Consider the following 20,524-nt stretch of genomic DNA (forward strand, 5'->3'; position numbering starts at 1 on the left):
ATGGAGCTCCCGTCTCTGCTCACCACTCACCACCACTCATATCAGCACCCTCTGCCCTCTCCATCTGTGTGCATGTGTGTGTGTGTGCGTTACTCCCTCACTCCCTGCACTGTATTTTCACATATAATGGTAAGTCCATATGTTTCACATTTGTGTATTAGGCTACTAATTTTTGATGATTAATGTTTTCAGTCACACTTCCAGCGTACTTTTTTTTCACGGTCTTAGAAGAAATAACATCTACAATACGCCAGTGATCCTGTTTGGACAGTTAAAAGTGATATCTATACATTGCCGAATGCACAGACAGATGTTTTTAAAGCAGCGTAAACGTCTGGGGAGCCATGAAATGAGAGATAATATTATTCTTTGCGAAGGGCGTAAGAATAGGAATCAATGCACGGGACTGTTTTTCTGCTTTAGCAACGAGTCAAAGATAAGTATCTTGTCTGTGCGATAATGACACGGCGCATTCTGAGACAATGATGCAGAGTGCCTCCCTCTCGCCCGCTCGCTCACACTGTGTTGACTGGACTCCTGGACATATATTATCTTTCCAAACACAAGTCGGACACGGCTGTAAGTGTATTTTAATTGGCTTTGAGCCGCCTTCCTAAAGCAAACAGCTGATGGTGTAGCTGGTGGTGCGGTGTGTGTGCCCGGTGACTGATGGGTGGCCTGCTTTCAGGGTAGGGTGCAGTGCGATTGCCCGTCTTTCCACTCCACCAACAATCAGCCCGACACAGGACTCCATGTGCGTTTGTTTAATCCGACTGCATGTCCGCGTGCATGCACGCAACTCGCTGTCTGAACTCACTGGGAATGTGTGTGTCACTCTAGGGTGTTTCACATTCAAGCAGCACACACTCGCTACTGTAAAAGATCTTAACGGCTGGCCGATAGCATCTTGAGTTAAAGTGCAAGTGATTTAATACTAACAATTAAAGTAGGCATGTCAGCAGGCAGCCCTGGCCCCTGCTGCGGCCGGACAGGGAGTGGGCCTTCTCTCATATCTCCACCAGACAGGGAGACAGGGGGGCCTCTGGCTCCACAAACCGCTGATGCTGCTAACACACGCTACTTTTCATTCCCAAATTTCATGGTCTTTCTTTCTTTCTTTCCTTTTTTTTTTATTTGTAAAAATACATCGTCCATGGATCAGGGTTGCCAGTTCCCACTGACAAAAGATGCAACATTTCTTGGATTTTCTCTTCTTTTTAAACATGTGTTTTATTAACTGGTTTTGAAAGATTGACACTGTTGCCAGCCACTATTGTTAAACAACCGTGTCTATTGTTGCTGTTGGCTGTCGAGTCAAAAACAAGACTTCTGTTGGATTCATGAACTTGCGAGTCAGCCGAAAATGAGAGTGGAGTGGTTTGGAGAAAAAGGGAAGAAGGGATTGCGAGCCGAAGAAAAAGTCTTCGGAGTCTGAGCTCAGCATATGGAGAAAAGCCCTGAAAACGATTCATTTTACAAGAACCAAGGATCTCACTCCTAACATGGCCAACTCCTCTCTCATAAAATCTATAGACATCCATTATAAAACACCAAGGCCTTATAAGTTGTTTCGCCAGAACCCAGCAACGGGGCCGTCTGCCTCCAAATACCCTCTGGAAGTGTTTGAAAAACAAAGCAAAGCTTCACTTCAACCTCATTAACTAGTTATAATAAACAAAACAATGTGTTTTTAATGGATGGCGAGTCCCGGCTCCCCCTACCCCTCCCAGCGCTGGTCCAGAGCGACTGGCCAGCGGTGGGTTTCCCATGACTGCAGCTTGTGGTGTCACGATGATGGATGGGCAAGGTTGGGGGGGGGGGGGCTGCCTCTTGCCCCTCTCCTTTGGGACGTCCCATGGACTGACAGGCACATTGTGGCGCTCGACCCGCGCTGACGTGCTGCTCCGCCCGCTGGCACGGCCACAGAGAGCCCCAGAAAATGCCCACTTTTCCACTTTCACATTCGGTATGTTTCCCCTTGCACGCAGATACAGAGAAACGCATACAAAAGCATGTGCAAGTGTGAGTACAAGAGGACACCCTTATAGAAAATCTGTCTATTTTTATTGTTGCATTACAGCAAATGTGTAAAAAAGGGGACACAAATGCAACATTGCTCCATTATATGAGGTCATTTTGCAGAAAATGATGCTTCCTTGACCAGGTGTCCTGATGAAAAGTTGCTATACTTGAAGTCTATGAATATCTAGTGGAAATGTTTTTGTGTAGACGTCGGTGGTTTAGCTCTGGGTTAGCGTGTGGAGAGACCACCTGTACCTGAGGAGCCCCGCTGCCCCTCAGTGGGGGAGACATTAGCTTCCTGATGAATAAACACCAACAGAAGCTCAGCAGCCCCAACAACACATTCGTATGCTGTAAATGCCGTTACACAAGGGTGCCACACGTGTGCACACACACACGAACACACATCTCTCTGTCTCTCCTCCTCTTTCACTTTCTCTGTCTGACTCACTCCACACCACACAGCGCTCCTCTGGTATAAAATTCTCCCAGCTAGTGTAAAACAATCCAATAACAGCCAGCACCTCTCAAAATAAAACAATAGCTCAGCTCATGCTGGTGCTGTAAAACTCAGCTCAGCCCATTACATGCACGTACGTGTTACTACACTGTATATCTGCCCTTTGGGTAATAGCACATTTTCCCTTCATTTGGTGATTTAGGGATTACAGTAATAGCGATGTTTGTGGGTGAGTTCAGGTGTGAGTGCGAGTGCTTATCCCTACATTGTGTTTTATGCACATGCATGCTTCTGGTTCCAGTTGTTGCAGCACAATGTTGCCAAGTGAGCAACATCCCCCCCCCCCAGTAGTTGTCACGTTGAAGGCTTCATTAGGTCAAAAGTCATTTGAATAGAAGGATAAGATATAAGAGTCAGACAGACAGTGTTAGGGTGTGAGTGACCATGACCCCCGTGACACCGTTCAGCGTGTTTATAAACAGGATGTCATTAACACTGGGAACTGGCCAGGCTCACAATGACTTTTGTCTTTTTCAGTGCGTGTGTGTGTGTGTGTGTGTGTGGGGGGGGGGGGGGGGGGGGGGGGGTGGGGTGAGGTTGATAACATTTCAAATAAAACACTTTGCACACTTCCACTGATAAATCAGCACCCTCACAGTTTTCTCAGAACTGCCCTTGTACTTTTCTGTCCAAACAACATCCAGGTTAACTTTGTCACATCAGATAAGCACCAGCTAATGTGATGAAATTCGTGGCCTGGCATGGCTGCTGTACAAATACAGCGTTGGATTGTGTGAAGCTGTACTAAGTGCACTCAACTGTCAGCTCTTATTGTGGTGTCAGTCGTCCTTCTAATTAGTGTCCTCAGCAGGCAGGAAGTGGGCCTGGGCTGGACTAATCTGTCAGTGAGGCCAGACCATCCTCGCCCCAGCGACTGTTTCCTTAGATAAACCCAGAGCCCTTTATCTAGAGTTGCGACACTCAGGGGGTCTGGGAATCCCCTCGCGATTCTGTTATTACTTCTTGGATCTACATTTTATACATATAATCCAGACCTGGATGGAATTGTATGCACGGACTGTTTGAACCTTTTATTTTAGGAGCTATGACAATTATTAAGAGATTAGAGAGAGAGAGAGTGCCTCTTCGGGCTGTGCGTTCACATCACAGTGCTAATTGTCGTGGTGGCAGGTGTTGATTGAGCATGAGAGAGAGGAAACGTAGTGAAGGACACTTCCTGGCAGACAGTTTTATCAGCGAGGGAGCGGAGGGGTCAGAGAAAGGGTGGATGAGGTTATCCCTGGTAGTCATGTACTTTATGCAACTAATGCACTGAGAGCCTTCGGAGGCCTGGCAGCAGCCCAGAGTTGCTGACCAAGGTAACTGTCTCATTCATATAAACACAGTGTGAGTTATAGCCACATGTTGGGACTATCAAGTACAGAAGTTTGTTTTTTTTTCTCCTTAGTTTATATTGTGCTGCCATGGTTCAACAGGTCATGAAATAGGTGGAAGGGCTTTCTCCGGTGTGTCCAGAAGGGACCTGAGGTTGTTTGTGTATTGTCTAAGGGCGCTGACACATCCTGGAGCGATATCTCATGCTTGTACAGATTGCCAAGCTGTGTTTCGGTGACTAATGTGTGAAGCAAACAGCCAATTCAAGAAGCAAGACGTATAGTTTAAAGACTTCTTTTCTTTTTTTTTTTTGGCTCACTGTCACACCAGTCACAAAACAAACTCAAGTAACAGGCTCGGGCAGGAAAAGAGAAAGTGAGAGAAAAAGGAAAGGGAGAGTGATGGGGGTGCTTTTCCTTCCCCGCTCCCTCCCTCCCTCCATCCTTTTCTCCCTCCTTTCCTCCCTTCCTTCTCTCGCCACCAGCGGGGTCCAATTTTTCCACTTGAGCACTCAGGGCCAGCAGTGGGCTGATTAGACCCACACCCCCAGCCGTGCTTCGCTGAGGACTCTGCAGCGGGACGACTTCAAATGCACCTCGCTCCTGCCACCCCAAATACAACCTGACTGGTCCTAATGGACACGTTTTAATCTCCCTGGGTTATTTGAAGATTTCTCCAACCCGCTGTTGGCCACAGCAGAAACAAATTCCTCTCGCTTTGTTGATTAAACCGCTGCCTCTCCACCGTTGCTTATCATCCAGCAACGAGCTGCTCTTTTTAATTAAAAGTGAGACACCACAAGTGTGCAATTAACAGCTGGTAATTATAGAGCTCTTCAGAAGTGCAACACTCCACCTTCATTTCAATTATATAATGGACAAGTGGCTATTTGATCTCCAAATTAGTGAACTCTTGTAATATTTGTTTTGTGGCGGATTTGGAGGGTTAATAGTGGCCTATGGTGGCCTCCCTCTTCCATGATTGATGTAAGAGCAGAAAGGGGGATATTAAAAACTGGAACAGTCCATCAGGAAATGCAAATCACACCTTCATGTTAATGAGCAGGCAATGGGCCGGGCTGGCCAGCCGTGGCGTTTCATGTGGGAAAAACAAGTGCCTGCTCTGCCGCAAACTGATTAGTACATTTGAATTTGAAAGTTTAATTAAGTGCTTCTAATACAGATCGTCTTGGAGAGTGACACATAACATTAAATTGTTTGATACTTAATTTAGCAGCCTTTTGATTGCAAAAGCAAGTGCGGGTAAATTCGCAACGCAAGAGTGGAAGCATTGAGCGCTCTCCCAAAGGAGGCAGAAGCCATGCACTTCATTTAAAACCTTTAACTGATAACTGATGAAAATGTATTTAATGACCGATGCACTCTTTGAGTGTATAAAGCGGAACACTTGTTCAGTTTTAATTACAATTGATTTCCATCTATGTACATGGCTGTGGCATTGTTAGTTTAGAGTTAGAGTTCTTTCACTCCATCAATATGATAAAAAAAAAGAAAAGTGGACCTTGATTGATTTTTGGCTGCACAAGTGCATGCAGCAGGTACGAGTGAGGCAATTATTAATCGACAGCAACACTTGTAATGTCTTTCGGGGATGCTTTCTATCCTGGCTCTTTTTTTTGACCAGATTGTCGATGTATCAAGTAGTTCAAAAGAAGTTTAATCTTTGTGTTGTTGTGATTCGTAATTGCTTTATTTCCCTAGTCAATAGAGTTATTTTAAAAATGTTTTTCTATTACAGACAGTAGTGGTATGTAAGAGGCTGCACTGGGCCTCTTTAGGATTTGATGAAAAAATGTTTAAATGCATGCGTTGAAAGTTTCTGCATTTTCTACATATTTAATCTGTAGTCTCTAGTCAGCATTTCTTTACACAGACCTAATATGATGTTAGGCATTGATGATCAGCCATTGTAAAAAGATAACAGGCTTTATTGAATCAAATTTGCCCAGTCAATAGAGCTGTCGAATATAAAAAAAAAATGTACTTTGTGAAATATAATAACCATATTTTGGCGAAGTTAGAAGATTAAACCCCATTTGTCGAAATGATGCCATATCAAATGCATTAGAGTAAGAGATCTCCTGATCTGAAATCTGTTTCAAGTTATGCTTGCATGTTCATGTTCAGACAATCTGTCATTAATTCCACAGTCATGCCACTCCAAATATGTACAAAACAGAAAAACCAAAGAGGGAGAAAAGCATGAAGTCAACAATCTCAAGTCACTCAAGCACTTTGGAATTTTTCATTGGTGAATATTGGCAGCTCATTGTGAAAAAAACACCAAGTATTTCAACTCAAACCAGGTCATTATGGATGGTTCTTAAACAAAATGTCAGTCATTAAGGGAGGCCATGTGGCTCTGCTTAGGGTCCCCGTTTGTTTGAGTTAGGAAGACGAAACGGGGGATTTCTCTGATCCTTCTCATCTGTCTGAATGACACACTGAGCACTCGTTACAGGACCGCGTTTCCCATCTATCCCCCTGGGCCCGGAGTAGGATCGTTGATGTGTTTTGGATCATGTATGCATTTGTGTGTGCGTGTGTGTGTGTGTGTGTGTGTGTGTGTGTGTGTGTGTGTGTGTGTGTGTGTGTGTGTGTGTGTGTGTGTGTGTGATCTCGGTCTAATCTGAGGTGTTGTTACTGTCATGTTCCTCTCTTTCCCTCATTGTCCTTTGGCATTCCCACCTCAATCTCACTGTCATTTGGCAGCTGTCACTCTCCATTTATATCCACCCTCTGCTCTCCTCCCCACACACACATCCAATAACACACACTCACATTCTCCTGCAGGCAAAACATGCAGGTAAGAGTTATGTAGCCTGCCGGCTTTCAATTGTGTTGTATTCTCAAAATGAATGGGAATAATGCAAAATACACGGTAACGATTGCCAGTAAGTTTTTATGAATGCACATTGGTAAACAAAAAATGTTAATGAATTAAGTTAACGGTACAATATGTTTCCTATCTTTAAGCAATTCCAACATACGAATTTCATATCTTATCACATGTATCATTATTGAAAATATTATAAATATTTCATTATTACAATTAAAAAAAAGAAATGATCTCATTACCAGCAGGTCTTAACAATCAGGTATTATGACTTTGAAATGGCAGCAATGACCCACACTGTTTATGTCCAGACTTCCATTCCGAGCTGTGTAGTGCATTACACACAGAGACGACAATCCCCACACAATAGCACAATCCTACTGTATTGCCCAGTCCAATCACCTCCTAAATAGAGGGAAATTGACATCCATAACAAATAACATAAACAGCTTCAGTGCTGCGAGGGGGATTTTGTTGCTCGGGGCGCGGGGCTGAATGTTAGCCGTCCAACAATCATTAAACAAACATCCTCTCCAGGACCTTTCCATGTCCGGGTCTATTCCACATGTCACACTGTGGTTTGGAAAGTCTCTCTAGCCGCGGACATTATTGTATGTAGCAAGTTCTGTAACAAAGTTAAGGTGGAATTGGCCTGCTGCGTTGGTGGTGCTCGAGGCAAGCAGACCCTGTGAGTGGAAAAAGTAACCCTCAGACAAAATCGCTTCATATCCAAAAATATTAAATGGAGGATGTCAGGTTGGTAGTAGGTGGTCAGCTTGTCACATTAAAAATACTCCTGCTTTCCAATATGTCGTTTTTTCATTCGCTACCAAACACAGACCAAAATTCTGGTTGAAACCAACTGTTTAAAGGAGTATCTGTACCTTTTTTTTTTTTCAAATCTGTATGCTACTTTCTTCAGGCTGTATATAATCAGGCTTGCGAATAGTGCACGAGGGAATTCAGGGTTTTCTAAATTCCCGTGACCCATTGTACATGTTAAACAATGCCCGTATTGATAACCTTTGACTCACCACTGTACTGCCACAACAGCAACATTAAGGGCTCTTTTTCAACAGTTTCAAGTGGCAGCCAGAGGTGAGAGAAAAGATTCATTAAACGAAGCCGGGCAAAGAAATGGAAGCTGAGGCTTTATAAAAACGCCTAAATGTTCTTCCACAAAGAGAAGCTTGTTAAAGAAGATGGAAGAGCTTCGCAGGTTTAGCAGCACTGTTATTATACACTCTGGATGTTTAAATTGTTGACTGAATGTGTAAGTTTCTCTGTGTGTGTGTGTGTGTGTGTGTGTGTGTGTCTGTGTGTCTGTGTGTGTCTAGTAGTGTCTGTTGTTGCCCGTGTGTTTAAGGTGTCCAGGTGATGAGCCTGAGTTTGTCAGATGCCTCAGTCCTGACTTGAGGGCCATTTGTCATTGGTAGGATTCATTATACGTGTCCCTAGCCCCCCCCTCCCACCTAGGCAGTGTGATCACCACTGACCCCCTGTGACAACCACAGCACCTTCATTATGTCACCACAGCCACCCTGTCACTACAGCAACTCTCTAACTGTCTGGGTGACACCCCTGGGTGGGACTCCAATCCCTCATCCGGAGGCTTGCCTGTCTCTGAGCTTGTCAGTGTCTGTGTGTGTGCATGTGGGTGGGTGTGTGTGTGTGTGTGTGTGTGTGGATGTTATTTCTTAATAAATCAATATATAATTTCGAACACTTTGATTGCTTTTTTGGTGTTAGTTTCGTATTACTGTGAACAGATTGTCTGGCGAAATTCAGTATTCACCCATCTGGTTCCTCAAACAGGTAAAAACAACACGTTTTATTCCAGCTTTTGCACCATCTCATCTATTATCCCGGAACAATAATTCCAGGCGTATAAACTGACCCATAAATTATTGAAATAATTTCCCAGTAGGTGTTAGGTACAGCAGATATATATTATTTTTTGTTATCCATTTCCATGCCCCATTATCATATTCTCCTTCCCAATGGGATCATTTCAGATAACACACTGGACACCGTTAGACTATTACCTCTCCCCCTATTTTCTAATCAGCAATTATTCAATTATGTCCCATTACTTGGAGGGTGTTTCCAATGTCGCCGCCCTGGGCGTTTAGCCCCTGCTCTCTGTCAAGGGGAGACCCCAAGGGCCCCGCAGAATGCCTGTGATTAGTGTTGCGTCTGCAGAGAGGTGACAGAATCCCTCTTCAAATATTTTGTCTTCATTTTACGGCTCTGAGATGCAATTATGGAGCAGCAGTTCATTATGGGCAGCACGCGGCGCTTCATGTTTTATGCATGCTGCCTCATTTAGGGCCTTTATTAACGAGCCAGGTCTGACCAGGCTGCTTGAGACTCTACTGCAGGCTGCGTTATGGCCACCGCCGCCTGTGTTTGTCTCGCTGTGTGCTGGCACTATGAGTGAGCACGAGTAAGGGAGTGAGGGCGTCGAGTAAATGAAATAGAGTGAGCGAGATTGGAAGTTTAAAAAAAAAAAGAGAGAAAGAAAGAAAGAAAAATGTGATTGAGAGAAAACTGAATGAAGCAGAGAGCGTGTGTGGTCAGTGTAGTGGTCACTTCACCGCTGTGCCCTCTTTATACCAGCAGCCAGCCTCATAACGTGGCTCCATAGTGTTCAGAGCGACGCAGGCTGGCTCGGCTTTAAGGCAGTAGATTGAAGGGGTGGGGGCAGCAGGGGTGACTAACTGCACCTCCCTCAGCAGAAGAAACTCCATCTGCATCCAACATTGAGACAGATGAGGCCAATTTGGCTCCTTAAATTTCTGGGCTGTGATGGATGTGGGGTGGCTGTGCACAGTGAGAGGTTCGTGGAGAGGGTGCGAAGGGAAACGGGGGAGAGAGAGAACGGAGACAGGTGAGAAAAGGGAGAAAGAGGGAGACATCCAGGGCACGAACGAAAGAGAGAATTAGGGAGGAAAGAAGGGTGAAGGACACTCAGCGCATGAATTACTTTATTTACAGTATTGGCAATTTCTGCCTCACCTTTTAATGTGCAAAGCTGATACTGATAGTTGGGAAAAAGAGTCAAAATGGGGGAAAAAAGTTTGCTAGACTTTAATACAGTACGCTCTGTTGTGAGTACGTTGGACGCACATGAGTTCTGTCGGTCATATGAGGGAGATATTGTATCGTGATCCAAACCCCTGACCGGACGAATTAAGCTACAGGGCTTACAACAAACAGCAGAATGTATTTCTGTCTGATGCCAACATACACTTGACATTGGCTTTCCATGCTTTCAACTGAGGCAAAGCTAAAGCTAATGTGCCGTAGCCAGAAATTTGTCTACCCAAAAATTGTCTTGTTTCCTGTCGGGAGGGTGGCCAATGGCATAACGCACTCAGTGCCCACCATACCTTTTTTTTCTCTTCTGTGGCGTCCATTGTTTGTGTAGCTTGCAACGCAAACATATGGAGACGAGCTACTTGATCCACTGATATACAGTACAGCTTCATGTATCTGATCTCAATCCGCTATGCCTGATTTGTCACGTTACAAAAAAATAACATTTTTCATGTCACAAATTTCAAGTAGGCAGGTTGGATTTGCGTACAATTTTGCCCAGCTTTAACTCACTAATGGCCTTCCCGCTGCTCCCATCTGCACTGCAGATCCGCCCCCCCTCTTTGATAAGAACTGCCATCCTCAGGCCTACATAAATATTTTATCAAGTATAATGAAAATTGTCAAATCAATCTAATTGTGTAATACATTATGAAGACATGAAACTTAAACAAAGCACATGTGCTATCATTTCTTTTAACGACTGGGACAGCCTGAGCCAGGTTGAGCTGGCGGTTTGGTACCCAGGGGGCCATCCACAGGGCTGGGAGGGGGGGTGGCTGGCAGCAACCACTCTGGATATACGTCTCTCCCTGCTATGCCCGGACCTGCCTCGCTCACATTTCATCAAAGGAATCAATTTCTCAAATGTGCACAACTGTGAGCCATAATTATATTAGGGCCCAATGGCAGTAAGCCATGACATGAAAGAGGGAGAGAGAAGAGAGGGAGGAGGGGGGGGATGCATCTATTAATGTTTACATTGACATGTATTGCATTGTTACTAATTTAACATTGGGATAAACATTTGGTTTTGCTTTTGGATGAAGTAATGAAAGTGTCTTTCCGATGCTCACGTTCTACATCCTTGTGTTACCTTTCAGTGGTAGTTGGTGTGGAGTTGTTTTCTTTGTTCTATGGAGGGGGGGGGGGGGGGGGGGGATATCAGTGTTGTTGCTGTCTGACAGGATAGAAGGATTACGGTGGAGAAACGGGAAGATAGGTGAAAGGGAAGGCACAGGTGACCAGAAGAAACCAATCGAAAGCTGAGGCTCGGTGATGTGGCGGGATGGGGGATGCCGAGTTGAATCAGAGGAGAAAAACACAAGATGACCTCTGTAAACACATTGTCTTTATCCGTCACTTCAGAGGAGAAAACGGACAACAACACTTTAAAAAGCGTGTGCTTTTGCCGATGATTCACACTCATATGTCAGTGGCTCAAGCAATAAGCAGATTAAGTGTTATTTACAGAATATAGAGAGGCACAAACAGAGCAGGATTACTGTCAAAATGAATAAAGTCACTAGTTTCTTATGGTATTACAGGACCCTAATAAGGAGATAACACGCAATTACAGTATTATTCTATCTCATCATCAGCCCCCCTGCTCCTCGCCTCTCCTCCTCTTTTACCCCCTCCTCTTTCCCGTTCTCCCACTCTTTCCACTCATCTTCTCTATCCCGGGGTCAGCATGGGTTTCGGAGGGCCCTCCCTGCACGTCCCGGCTGATGTATGGCTTGTGGAAACAATGTGAGGGCCGGCTTGTTATTCTGTTTGCTTTACATTTGACAGGCTTGAGTTAGCGTCCGACTGGGATCCTATCTCATTAGGCCAAATGCGCGGCTAAAACAATCATAAAAATCATTTGGCAACCGGCGTCCCACTTAGGAACACCTGTCAGCGTACAGGCGGAAGATAAACTCCGCAAATTAGAGTCAGGACTGAGATTGAATCAGGGAGAGGGATAGAGAGGGAGCAAGCTGCCCATATGCTTCATGTTGTTAGAGAGCTAATGATATGAAGTGGTCGGGTTGATGTGGAGGCTTCCGTGTTCATGATATTGATTGTGGTTTTAGGGACGTAAACTGTGTGTGTGTGTGTGTGTGTGTGTGTGTGTCACCTCCAACGCCGTGTTCATCAAGACTTAATTCATTTGCATTTCATTAAAAATAAATGTGCTTTGTTAATCCTTCATATTGATTATCCTTAACAACCACAGAAGTGGAAGCAGAGTTGTGTCTTTTGATACAAATGTATCAAGAAAGGAATATGTTTGTATGCATGTGTGTGTCACTCTGTAGTCTACAATTTTATGAATTTTTAAGTCTCCCCTCACAGTCATACAATTTATTTTTTCTTCCTTCATGCAAACACCCGACACACACACACATCTCTCTCTCTCTCTCTCTCTCTCTCTCTCTCTCTCTCTCTCTCTCTCTCTCTCTCTCTCTCTCCCTCTCTCTCTCTCTGCTGTATCTTCCCCTCCTCACCCTGTCCAAACATACATCTTTATCAAGCGGCTGTTGTCAGACAACATTAGATAATTAATAGGCCATTTGTCAGGCTTGTGAGAAACATGTTAAAATCCCCGAGCAGCTCCCCAGATAAATCCTGCGCGCACAACAGATGCCTTTGTTGTGTCAGCCTGCCATCGGAGCTGCAGATTTACCATTAAAGGACCCTCATTATTAATCACAACTAATGCTAATTAATTAGGTGTCTGTGTGTGTGTGTGTGTGTGAGAGAGAGAGAGAGAGAGAGAGGGAGAGAGAGAGTGTGGTGTGTGTGTGTGTCCACGGAGGGACCAGCTCTTAGTTTCAGTTTGTTGTGCGATGTTAATTGGTACCTTCGGCCCAGGGCCCTTAATGGAGTGTTTTCCATTTGGAACGGAAAACAGTTGTCTAACACAAGGGTGAAAAAACATAGACAATGCTCTCATTAATTAAGACTGTGTAAAGAGCTCTGCTCTTGTTACCCTCGTGTGTGTGTGTGTGTGTGTGTGTGTGTGTGTGTGTGTGTTACCCTTTTCCCCCCAATTGTAATGGTATTTATTTAAAGTCCTTTCTCAGGGCTGCAATAATTCAAGGGAGAAACAGATTTCCGAGGGTCCAATAAACAACATACTCACATGAAAGTATTCAAACCTACTATAACTAGCTTTTGACTTAAAAAAAAAAGATAATTTAGCTAATTCATACAGGACTTTTGGTTTTCTTTAACAATGATCTTTTTTAACTACGTCGCCATTAATGGATATTTTACAGTCTGAGAAAAACAAACAAAACAAAAATTGACAAAATCTCTTGTTTATTGGGAAATGTCTCTCCTTTACAATTTAATTGTTTTTGGTTGAAGAAACAAATCTTGAGAGATAAATTCTGGACAATGGGCCAGGACTGTATGTATGCAGTTTACCGCTATGAGTGATTGTGGTTTGTATCACTCAGTACCACAGTCACCCCAATGGACCCGCCGACCAAAAGACTCTCCGAAAGCGGCGCTAAGGCCTCCATTAAGCACAAAGACAGAGTTAATTAGGAAGCTTATTGCCTCTCCCGAGGGCATGGGGCTCAAAACGCTCTCCTATACACCCTGCTGAGGGAATCTAGACACAAACTGATGCACTGTAATTAACTGTGCTACGCAAATCAACAGCAGCCATTTTCTCTTTGGCAGTAGCTGTGAGAGGGTTAAAATTAACCAACTAAATAAAAATAATTATTTTATTTTGAATTCAGTCACAGTGATTTGCCTCTCAAATGCCTACACCTACATCTCCCAAGGGGTTTCCTCATTTTCTAGCAAATTAATCAATATGCAATAACAGCAATTGTGCCGTAGCCCAAACCCCTCCACATGTTTCCAAACAATTTGTAGGTTGTTGTTTTTTTTTTAATACGTTATGTTTTTCTCTATATATTTATAGAATATTTACTTTTGGTACAACAAGCACATACGTACACTTTTTCCTGGTGTAGAAATCTAAATTGGAAAGGAGAGGAATGATGCTTCAGAATTTGGATGTGATGACTAATGGAGGGGATTATGTGTGATTATGTTTGACCTGGTACAAGGGTAAGCCCCCCCCCCCCCCCCCCCCCCCCCACACACACACACACACATTTGTAGGCAACAAATGATATCTACAGATAAGCACGAGGGCCAGTCCGCGTAAGGTGAGGAGTTCATTTCCATATTTCACGATCTAAGACCCCATCAGTCAGTAAGACCTCTCTATCTGCCAAAATGAAGTGGTCTGTGGTGAGTGGTGAATTGGTTCCAGGTTATGTAGATGAATAATGTTCCCACCTTACAACCTGACAGTGTTATCACCTGTCTAGCATTGTGCATTATAAGCAGCGATGCAGTGGAGGAAAAGGGACATAAAACCTTCAATTGGTTTACCAAACCTGTTGTTGGTGAAATAGTAGTAGTTTTTTATTAGCTTTCCATAAATTATTTTTGTAATCATTTCATCCTATAGAACAGTTTTAGCGAGATTATGTGAGTATACATGCATGACCTTTTTATTGCCTTTATTATGTGATGTAATGTTGAAAACATAATCATGCTTACGTCCAACTTACATCACTTAAAATAAGCAGAATAGATTCATGGAGTTTACCTGATTCAAAGATAAGAGGTGAGATAGTGGAATGTGTAAATGTCGTAAAAGACATAATTGTTAGAAAGGCTGCAAAGTAAAAGCAAGGAAGACAGTGGTGCAGAAAAAAAGAGGAGGAGGAGGGGTTAACTATGTCCACAGGTAGGTTATTTCTCTCTGTAAACATATGTATCCATTTGTCCCGTGGGTGCGTCCCCTTGGCGTCCTGTCGGCAGTGGCTGGGTCACACCTCCATTAAGGGCTTTGTCACAGTGATTAATAGCTCTTTCTATCATCTTTAATTCACTCCCTGATGATGGCGGCCCCGCTCGCTGCTCGGGGTAATCGTGTGATGTATGAGTCCGCCCAACACCTCGTGGCAGAGGTGAAAATCATTCCACCCATGCAGATAGCAGGCCCGCGAACAAATGTTTTCCCTCCTTAATAAAAATTAATGAATTTGGTGTCAAGCGCGAGCATTTAAATACAAAGGATATACACGTGTGTATGTGCATATCTGTGCTGTATTTTCTTATGTCGTTGAGCGATTTTGATGGGGAGATAATAATGTTTTTCCTCATTATTTTGCAGTCAATCTTTTTTCTGTTGTCTTTCAGATACATCAACTTCAAAGTTTTGTTTAGTTTTTTTTTTTTTTTTACACTTGTTTTCTTTCACTATCACGATGTGCCATCATATAATGCAGTCGGTGCTGCTCCCAGCTGGAGTTCCCCTTCGTTATCCTGAATTCTTTTCGCGCTCCCTCTTTGATGAAGGGCGTCGGCCTGCAATGATGAAGTCATGTCCATTACTGAACAAACAAACAGGATTATTTGCTTTAAGTAGGCCGAGACACCCATAAATACATACGCACATATGCGTACCGATCCGAACATCTGTCTTCAGTGTCCCTGCTGCCCCACATGTTCGAGTACAGCTACGGTCTTTGACTTATCAATCATCTGCACACAAAACCACAATTTTCAAAACTCCGAACATAGCATATTTGCTTTCGGCTTACGTTTACCTTACAGAAACGTATATGTTTATGAGCTGAAATGCTCTCGTTGAGTCCACTGGACCGAGGGAATTTCTGGTCTAAATCAAATATAAACTTGGAGAAGGGGGGGGGGAATGTCAGAGGAGAAACAGCAATGGAGGGATACAGTTACCTTTAAAAGCTCTTGTCCCTTTACCATATGGCAAGCTTCACATCCAGGACCATAACCGCGTTACTTCGTGCTGAAAATCATTACGTTGACTCAGAGAGCCACATTGTGTTTCATGCCCGGCCCGGCTCAGCGGAGTGTTTAAAAGACGTGCCCCTCAAACATGCTGGGCCCACACAGTGTGCGTGTCAAACACAATAGCTGCACATACACTGTGATCAGGTATTGCTGCAGGAAACCACTAAGAGAAATACTTAAGTTGTAGATCTGCTTCAGCAGACACGAGTATGCAGAATAACAGAAAACACAGACTAATATCTGGAATAGACAGCTGATTTTTATCCACAGCAAACATACATTTTGACAGGAATTATGGCTCCTGTACTACTTATATTGTAGTTGATTCTTTTGCATTCTTTTACCCCAGATATTGCACTTTGACCTTGCAAGTATTTTAAGGATATTAATATACAATGCACTTATTCTTGGTGTAACGTGGTAAAGGTTGTGGCCGTTTAAAGGTGAGAGCACATGAACAGGTTCAGTGACGTTGTCCAGGTTCTTGAGTTAATCTCTCAGGTTAGTTTATGACCGCCCGAGGCCAATCACGGTGACCCGTTCGGTCAATCAGAAGCACAGTTACTTCATGGCCAGTGAGCAAGAAATGTGTGTGCGTATCTGTGTGGATCAAAGGTGCCGTGGCTGACAGCGCAGCGGTACAGTGTCACACAGGCAGCCCTTCAGGAATGTTCCTCAGCCCAGGGATGGGTTGTGGAGCCTCATTAGCAGAGCCCCCCTCTCGCCGTGGCCTGTCGGCCTGCGTTAGGTGCTGCCCGTCTCAGACGCACGCTGGGGGAGCGCCGGCTTCCTGCGAATCATTTCCGGCCGCGGGTGTCATTCTGTCTCTCTCGCTGTTGTCTTAGATGGCTTCTTCATTAGCTGTTGATTAGTCCGTCTTTCTGATCCGTGAACGTGTCTCGTTCCCCGTCTGACTGCCTTTTCATGGAAATGTATCCGACTGTCTTTCTAATTTCTGTACTTTCTGTCCACGTATTTCGGGGGAACAATTGCTCCACCTGCACACTGTGTCAACACTGTGAATTACCCAATCTCTCTTCCACCATTAAGTTCCACCAGCCACGTGTGCCACTGTGAAGAAGCCCAGTGTGGGTTCAAGGGTCGTTCTTCTATGTCCTGTTTCACTCTATTCACAATTAACCCCGATGTGCCTTCCTCTGTTTTCACTATACAGTGAAGAAAGAGTTCCGGAAAAGGAAATATAAAACAGTCAGAGCGGTACAATATACCGGGCATTGCTGCTTGCCCACTTTGGCATCAGCTGAAACAAATGGCAAACTGTAGGTTGTTTGTTTTAACTCCAATAAGCTACTTTTTTGGTCATATTTTACATTTTAATACAAATTTAAATGTGTCTGTTGGTGGTTGGTCCTAGGCCAGGGACATCCCCAGAAACTAGAAAACAGTAAAACTTCATGCTTTTTTATTACTGATCTCAATGAAAACAGAATCAAGGCTTTGTCACATGACACCCACACGTGTTGTTGCAAATCTGTTTGACCTCATGTGTTCTGCTACCTTATCAAGCTATTAAATGTACACGTTGTATGTTAATTATCAGTGTTGTCAGCAGTCCTCAAAGCTAGAACTGAGCCCTCACATAGAGACTCTCCGTGTCTTTCACAGGTGATGGTGACGATGAGTTTGCCCTCTACCCGCCCGACATCTTGGACGATGTATGTGGCTCTGACGGCGATCCCACACCCTCTTCGGCCCTGGCAGAGGACCCAGCGTCCCCACCGCCGTCGGACGATGAGGCTTCACCCCGGCACCCCTTGTCATTCCAACACCAGAGCATGTTTTTACCCCAAGACGAGTTGACCATTCCCCTGGACTTTGAACTGCGAGAGTCAGCAGTTGCAGGAGGAGGCTTGGGCATCTGGAGCCGCAGGAGGGTAAACGTCGGGGAGCGCTTTGGACCGTATGAAGGAGAGCACATGCCTTGTCTCCGAGACCCTACTCAAGGCTGGGAGGTAGGAACATAATAAGATAGGAACCTTCATGTGCACATCCTCAATGTGATCCAAAACATTGCTTTGCAGTGTTGCTACCTCTGTACATATGGAATTGTACTCTGGAGCTGTAAGAATTTCAGAAATAAGGCATTTCTTTTACAATTTCCACCATATTTTTCATAGATTACAAAATTGTGTCTCCATATAACAGCAGCGTGAGCTTTGGTTCAAGTATAAACATGAAAACTGCAGATACAAGGTTTTTCTGCAACAGTAGCACGCTCTCTGACAAGGGGGTTTTCCTTGGCCAATATACACTGTAGCATTCACGTCAGGCCTCGTTTTTTTTTATATCCTCCCATGTCGTCATGCTCGCATTTAGCCCACTGACCACAAGGCTGTTGTTGCCGTTTGTTGCCCAGTGATGTAATGTTAGCTCAGTGCCATTGAACCAAAGGGAGTCGAGGTTGTGCTCTTAACTCAATTAAAATGAAAAGCCATAAATCCCTTTTTCATCCCGGTTAGGGACCCGGTGCGGCCATTGGCAAATCACATATTGGTCAGCCGGCACAAAAAATCGAAGGCAGGGTCACAGGAGAAGGTCAAAGGTGAGGTGCGGTCTCCGTCAGTGTCATGCTAGTTTGGGTTTATAGAGTAGGAGGAAGGGGCTGGCAGAGTATCAGCCTCTTTAAGTCCCCTGAAATAGATCTCCTCTAATTTGGATGTGAGGATTTCGTCCTTCATATTCAGGCCTTTATCCCTTTGTAGGACAGGACCAAGCTCATTAAGAACCGCTGACCATGCAGTTCACAAAGTGCAAAGTTTAAAGACGTCTGAATGAAAGCAGCAGCCTCCCTTCTCTGACTAGAGCCTCCCTTTCCCCCTCAGTCCGTTTCAATGCTGCACTGAGAATGTGTTGGAAACTATCAACATTCAGCTCATATGAATAGTAATATGGATAGTAATAATAGTAATATAATTTGGATTTCGACTGGCGCTTGTTGGGTTTGCATCATAGAGCATTATTTCAGCCCATAAGCTCTGACTCGTGGTTTTGGCTCGGACCAAATCAAAATAAATGTCTTTCTTTCTTTTTATCCAGACTACATTTCTCCAAGAAACGGCTTCTCCCTCATTATCAACTGCATAAACGTCTCTTAAATTGAAGTGAGGGAAAACCTCTTCATATTTTTGCCCATTTTCATAATGCATAATCTTAATAAAAAAAAAGAGTCTGTGTCCCTCTCTAAGAGATTTACAGCCAGTTGAACGCTCTCTGGGTTATTCTTTTTCCCAGTGAGAGAAATAAAGGAAAAAGAGGTTTCATGAATTTTAATCCGGTGGTAATTTATGGGGATCTTGAATAATAATATGTATTTAAAAAGCTGAGGAGCTGGGATGTGTGTGTGTGTGTGTGTGTGTGTGTGTGTGTGTGTGTGTGTGTGTGTGTGTGTGTGTGTGTGTGTGTGTGTGTGTGTGTGTGTGTCTCTTGGGGCAGGCAGGCGGGTGGGGGGGATTGAGGGGAAAGATGGGATCCTGGCGAGGCAGCACTGTATCACAGTGTTTAATTACCACCCTGACAGCGAGCTATAACTCTTTCCATTAAGTAAATAAGTTGTAAAGAATTTATGATGAAATGCCACATTATTCAGAATGGATATTCAGTGATGACATCCTTCTGCATTAAATATGGTAAACGCCATTAAGCCCTCCTGACCCTCCCCCCTCTTCTCCCATGCCCACCCGTTTACCATCCCTCACCCATTGCTCCCCCCCTCCCACCACGCCTGCAAACCGTCAATATGCCAATAAGCCTGCGGAGGGTCTGTAAAAATAAAATTGATTTGGTAAATGTGAGTTAAGATAGATATGTTTGCTTTCATCATCAATTCCGGTGCAGCGCAGCGAGGTGATGTCACCGACCGGGGAACGTTAAAGTGGCGCTCCCATCTGGAGCGTTTGATGGAGGGCCCTGAGCGGCCCAGGCCAGTGGTGACAGACTGGGGGAAGTTTGTCACCAGGGAGGCCACCGTTCCTCAGAGCCATCACCATAAATTTGGGGGCTTTATTCATAAAGGGGACGATTGAGTTATGGCGTCCATGATGCTTTATGAATACAGGAATGGTGACTTATGGGAAAGATAGCTTCGGTAAATAAGAGGTAGAGAGCCAGCAGTGAGGGCTCCGTCAGGCAGAGAGGCTCACCTACACTGTCGTATGCAGAACTGGGGCGCCGACTGTGCCAGCAGTCATATTGCTCACTGTGGGAGTATTTATGTGTGTTTGTGAGCTGAGACAAATCTATTAGTGAGTTTATCATTTTTATAAGGGTGAATTGTTTGTGTTAAGAATTTATTCCATCTAATTTCATTTTGTTTGATTATTGTCAGATGTTGTCTGTAATAATCAACTATTTCCTCCTCAACAACAAGAATTACTTACAAAAAATGTCAAACATAAAGTGGATTTTTTTTTAACTTAAATTATGAATTTATTTATGTTTTTTTTTTTTACAATAGAACAATTAACACCTAATATAAAAAGACATGGGCGTTTTGAAATAAAACCAAATGGTTTTGAATATTTCAGTGGAAAGTCAGGTGACCTCTCAACCCTGGTGAATAACCCCAAATCTCATTGGGACCCACCAGAACAAAGCTGATGACCTGTTTCATTACCAACGTTTAGGACATGAGCTGGGCTTACATTCATGTATTGAATAATAGAGGCTTCTGTATTCCAATACTATAAAATATTGCATTCCATCTTTCATGTGGCAGAATGGGGATGAGGTGGCCTGCACACCATTTCTATGTATTGCTCCTATTTCTCCATGGTTTCCTTGAAAAAAACTCTTAACGCCTGGATGCCCACCAGTCCATAT

At 44.0% G+C, this 20,524-nt stretch overlaps 1 protein-coding gene across 12 annotated transcripts in view; it reads left to right on the top strand.

The window, feature by feature from the left end:
* Positions 1-20,524, top strand: part of mecom (MDS1 and EVI1 complex locus) — a 128,005-nt gene that overhangs the window by 21,924 nt on the left and 85,557 nt on the right. For all 12 annotated transcript variants that reach the window (XM_084018971.1, XM_084018979.1, XM_084018980.1 and 9 more), the window contains exon 2: positions 17,312-17,658. In XM_084018971.1, the coding sequence (XP_083875097.1) occupies positions 17,312-17,658 (347 nt within the window). The remainder of the gene's footprint in view (positions 1-17,311; positions 17,659-20,524) is intronic.

The sequence above is a fragment of the Eutrigla gurnardus genome (assembly GCF_963514095.1).
Source record: "Eutrigla gurnardus genome assembly, chromosome: 10".
NCBI classification, from domain to species: Eukaryota; Metazoa; Chordata; class Actinopteri; order Perciformes; family Triglidae; genus Eutrigla; species Eutrigla gurnardus.